The 5,235-nt window shown below is 61.1% G+C and overlaps 1 protein-coding gene across 1 annotated transcript in view; it reads right to left on the bottom strand.

The window, feature by feature from the left end:
- RAPGEF1 (Rap guanine nucleotide exchange factor 1) overlaps positions 1 to 5,235 on the bottom strand; it is an 86,836-nt gene that overhangs the window by 12,406 nt on the left and 69,195 nt on the right. Inside the window, 3 exon segments of the mRNA XM_027766620.1 lie at positions 748 to 859; positions 3,018 to 3,103; positions 4,617 to 4,709. Coding sequence (XP_027622421.1) covers positions 748 to 859; positions 3,018 to 3,103; positions 4,617 to 4,709 — 291 coding nt within the window.

The following is a 5,235-nucleotide window of genomic DNA, read 5'->3' as shown; positions in this document are numbered from 1 at the left end:
TGTGTGTCTGTGTGTGTGTGTGTGTGTGTGTGTGTGTGTGACTCCCACCGGCCAGAGCCCAGGAGCACTGGTACTGGGTGGGGAAGCAGTGACCCTGTGAAGCTGCTGCTCTATGTTCCAGAACTGCCCGGGGAGGCCGGCCGAGGCTCTCTCAGCCTGGCTTCTCCTCCATGATGACAGGTTTGGTCCCGTTCTCCCACCAAGGCTCAGGGACAAGGCACAGGACAAGGGCAGACAGTGTCCAGGCCCAGTTTTTCTCAACCAGCTGCGTCCCCCAGGCCAAAGCTACAGCGAGACTATTCTGTCATCGACACAAGAAACCTGTCCTGGCACAGGCTCCCCATGGGCGGGCTCCCCACGGCAGGCTCACCAGGCTCACCACAGGTGGGCTCACCATGCGGGCTCACTGGGCTTACCATGGCGGGCTCACCACAGGTGGGCTCACCACAGGTGGGCTCACCATGGCAGGCTCACCACGGGCTCCATGCTGAGCACTTGTGAACTCATTCTGCCAGCACCCTGAAGAATCCTGTCGTTCAGGGCTTGGAGAAGCTGCGAACACCTTTCTGGAAGCATCCAGAGAGGGGACAGCACCTTTTCCTGGACTTTACCCCCTCCGGGAGCCTGCAGACGGGCTCCACCAGGGTGGATGCTTCACCTCTACGGCTTGCTTCCTGCTCAAGGAGCCTCGAGCCCACTTCCTCTGGCTTTGTGGGGCCAGACATAGCCCAGGCTGGGAATCCTCACCTCCTGCTTGAGAGTCAGTCTGGACATAATTTCATTGTGGTCGATGAGGGACAGCTCATCCACTTCCTCCTCCGCCTGGGCTGACTCCAGGGCATCTGGTGACTTGGGGGCCCTGGAGAGAGAAGTGCTTCGTGTTGGTCAAATGGGCCCTCAGACCTCCTGAGGCCCCGAGGCTGAGGAGGGGCCAGCCTGGGCGCCAAAGCCAGAACCACGTCCCTGAACAAGTCCACCCTGAATCCAGCTGCCATGTGGGGCTCGAGTGGTGGCAGGAGCCAGGGCCTGGCCTGGGTCCCAGAGACGTTTCCTCCACTCCTTCTGGATGCGTGAGCTATCAGTGGGAGGGTCTGCAGGGAGAGCGCAGTGCCCGTTGAGCGGCTCAGGTGAGCCTGCCAGCTGCTCTTGGCTGGGCCCAGTAACACAGCAGCGCTAAAGGGCAGTGAAGGGCAGGCGGGTGGGGGCAGCCTCTGCCGCTCCTGAGGGCGGGCTCTCCTCCAACCATCTGCTTGGCGCTCACAGCAGCCGCAACTCAGCAGCCGGGGCAGCCCCTGTCCCAAGAGTGGGGTCGGGCAAGACAGTCCTCTCACAGCAGTCCCGGCATGCGGTGAGGGAGCAGAAGTCACAGAGCTTGAGCAGGGGCCCCGGCCTCATCTGAGCCGGGGAGAAAGACAGACACCCCCTGCTGGGGGCCCTCACAGCTCGGTGGTTGGAGCTGGCCAGCGCCAGGGGCAGAGGCTGGGCGGGGCGGGGGTGGATCTGTGGTCACCTGCTTTCCAGCGTTCCTATACTCCCATTGTGTCTCAGTACTTTCATGACAAGCCCTGTGGTCACGGTCATGATGTTAACCCTGAGTACCTGGGAGGAGGACGATGTGCCGGTGGGGTTTCCAGAACCAGGCACTCAGCCTCTGCTCTCTCCTCGGCATGACCACTTCCCAGTGATGCTGGGACAGGGCCAGAAGCTGCCGTGGTCGGCACACATGCCCGGTGGCTCCGAGTGTTAGACTAGAAAACCCCCTTCCTTGCCTAACACCCAGGGAACCCTCTGCCCTCATAGAGAAAGCGCACACCTAACATGGGTGCACCGAAGGGTGGCTGAGAGGCAGGTGGCCCTCTCTGGTAGGCTTCCACAAGTGCCTTGTCATTTCATTTCCTTCTCCTGCTTTTTTTTTTCTTTCAAGAATTATTTAACTTTTTATTTATTTATCTAAATTTGACCAGAGGGATACAGAGAGAGAGAGGGAAAGTGAGAAAGCAAGCTGCCAGGCCTGGGACTCGAACTGTGGTTGGCCATGGGGGAGTCCAGCACCCTCAGCCACCTGCTGGTCCCTCTCTTGCTATTTCTTTCACTGCCTCTGCAACTGCTTACGCCGAGGTCTGCGATGGTGAGTGGGCACTGCCTCACTCTGCCCGCATCACTCAGGCCCTGGCAGCTGTTGAGTTCTCACCTACAGGAGGAACCTTCGGGAAGGGGACACCAGCGTGAAGCTGTGGGTGAGTGCTGTGCAGAGCCTACACTGTGGCACACTGCGCGCGCACCTGGGGACAGACTTCAAAACCGCATTGGGCCTGGCTCACGCTGACAGCAGGAGCTGCTGTGAGACCCGAGTGATGCCACGACCAGACGCAGTGCCTGGCCCTGCCTGGTCCTGGGTGCAGGATCCACAGGTGTCCGGAGAGATGGGGAGACGAGGACCTGGCGTGCCGTCACGTGCTGTGAGGGCCTTTACTGCTCATCTTCTTGGAGCGATACTCAGGATTTTCTGTGACTCAGGAGAGGCATGCTGAAGTGCGTGGGGCCGTGTGTCGTGACGGCCATGGCTTACTCGCCAACGGCTTAGCGGTACAAGTACTCACACCCCAGCACCTCCACAGGCAGTCTGGCATGGCAGCAGGAGGCCGGCACTTCTAACCCCGTCGTCCCTCAACTGGGGAGAGGCCAGGCCACGGAAGGTAGGCCCAGGCCTAGAGAAAGTGCACCAGCACCGCGGCAGGGCCCGGGCCTGGAGAGAGCGCACCAGCACCGCGGCAGGGCCTGGTAAGGACTGTCAAGAGGATGGCAATACACGGAGGGCCCGTGAAGGGGGTCATTCGTGGCTCCCGGTGTCTTAGTTTCTGTCCTTCCCAGTTTGCCCCGCACCCGTATTAGAGAATCAGGAAAAGAGGAAGGAGGCCTCTTGACACGACGCCCTGCAGGCCTGGTGAGCTGGCCGGCGGGCGCAGCCTCACTGAGTGGACGCGCCATCTCGGGGACGGCCCACGCCTGCTTCCTACCTCTCACCACCGTCTCTGCTGTCCTTCCCGGCTGTGCTGCCCAGTGTGGGCTCCCTGGGTTGGCCATCCTTCCCAGCAGGGGACTCCTGAGAAGAGAAGGGGTACTGGGTTTTGGCAGGTGGCCCACGTGGGCTGAGCGTCTTCCCAGATCTGCCCGAAAGCGCTTCAGAGTGCAAGTTGCTCTGCAGCCATCGGGGCGAGCAGGCTAGCGAGGGAGGAGGCTGCCTGCAAACGAGCCCTCGGACTCGCCTTGCCTTTGGAGAGAGCGAACATCCACCAGCTGTCAAGCTGGCCCTTCTGGGAGGAGCCCTGTCACAAGAACCACGCCAGCCTGGAGTGGGTGAGGGTTCCGCACACCTCTCTCTGTGAGTGAGCACGCAGAGACAGGCTGGAAGGCATGGGCTTTACCCAAGACCACACAGCTTACACGGCAAGCCTGGATCTGAACCCAAGGTCGCCTGCCTCTAAAACCTGTGCGCTTAACCACTGGGCCCTGCTGTTGTGTGGCAAGGCTTTGCAGGTCTCCCAGTTACAGATCTTCAAGCCCAGAGTGCCTGGTCACCCTGAAGACTTGACTGCTGGGGTGTAAGTGTGAGGCCGCCCTAGGAAGCGACGACACGGCCCTCCAGTGCCCCGGCTCAGCCTCGGACCGACGGGGGAGGAGAGGTCAACCCTGCGAGTGGCCGCTGGTGGTGAAGAGGCTGGGCTGGGTGATGGTGGGTGGTGGAGCAGGGCCATGGACAGGCCCAGATCCCGCTGCAGGAAGAATCCTTGCCAGTGCCCTAGTGGGGCTTGCCTGTGTGAGCACCTAATGCTCTGGAGGGCCCACTGGGACTCAAGTCCCCATGGACTTCCCTCAGAGAATGTGCCTCCTGCCCAGTGTAGGGGTAAGGTACTGGGCTGTCGGAAAAGTCGTGACGTATTTTTGCATAGAAAAACAAAAAACATGTCACGACTTTTCCTAGGACCCTTTTTTGCATAGAAAAACAGAAAAAACATGTCACGACTTTTCCTAAGACCCGGTATTTCTGAAGCTTGGACTCGCTCATGTTTCTCTGAAGCAAGATCTAGAAAGCTGGTGGCTTGAAAGAACCAGTACTCTTGACCGCCATGAACTGGGAGGGCAACGTGCCGAAGGGACACTGCTGGGAGGGAGGTGTGTGGTCACAGCGCATGTGGCCGCCTGCTGGCCTCCCCAGCCTCCTCGGAAGCAGCTACCACAGGACGATGGAGCATGCCGGGTGCGGGGAAAAGGGGCCTTCAAGCTGGTGGAGGGAGAAGAGCCCTCCTCTGAGGGACGGTGGAGGGCGGAGCTCGATGCTGGAGGACAGGATGGAAGGAAATCCACAGAGAGCCACCGGATAAGTCTGGCCTGCTCAGGCTGCTCCTAGAGATTTCTAGAAGACCCATCCAAGCCACGCTTGGAGGAGTATCAGGTGCAGTGAAGCGGAAGCAAAGGGTAGACCTCTACCTGGGAGTGACCAGGAGGGCTCAGCCAGACAGGAGCAGGCACGAGGGGAGCAGCCTCGGGATGGCATGGCCCACCCTGCCAGGCCAGGCCAGGCCGGCCACATGCAGAGGCTGCCCGAGGTTACTTACTCCTCCCGAGGGGGCCAGCTCCTCAGTGCTCTGGCCAGAGGAGTACAGACTGACATATTCACCCTCACCAGCGTCCTCACTGGCGTGTTCACTCTGGGAGAGACAGGACGAGAGGAGAGATGGCCGGGCCCTCAGCACGCTCGCCGCAGAGGGAAGCCGCTTGTCCAGGAGAGGGGGGACGGCCGCAGTGCACGCTGCCCTCTCCCAGGTCAGAGTAAAGTGGCCCGTGCCACCTCCCCTGCCTCTGTGCTGGAGGGGACCCACGGGCCACCACATCGTCCTGAGCAGCAGCCCCATGAGGACTGTGGGGCTTTCTGGCACGGTGGGGGGGACGGTTATGGCAGGAGAGGAGCAACTCATTAAGTCACCGCAGCACGCGGGGCACTGCACACGCACCTGCCTGCACTCCCCGCCCGCTGCTGTCCAGCCACCTCCCTGCATGAAGGCGAAGGACCTGACGGGGCAGACCAGGCCCTCCAGCCTTGACGCCACATGTGACCAAACAGGTGACTGCCACAGGAGGCCACCACTCCGGCGCCCCGGAGGCGTCTGCACCTTTCCCTAGCCCACCCGCCAAGCAGGAAGGGAGGGAGTCATCTAGCGTCAGCTGTGAGTTCCC

This window comes from Tupaia chinensis, unplaced genomic scaffold, assembly GCF_000334495.1.
Source record: "Tupaia chinensis unplaced genomic scaffold, TupChi_1.0 Scaffold143602_1, whole genome shotgun sequence".
NCBI classification, from domain to species: Eukaryota; Metazoa; Chordata; class Mammalia; order Scandentia; family Tupaiidae; genus Tupaia; species Tupaia belangeri.
Note: the sequence above shows the minus strand (reverse complement) of the source record. Positions and strands in the feature narration are given on the sequence as shown.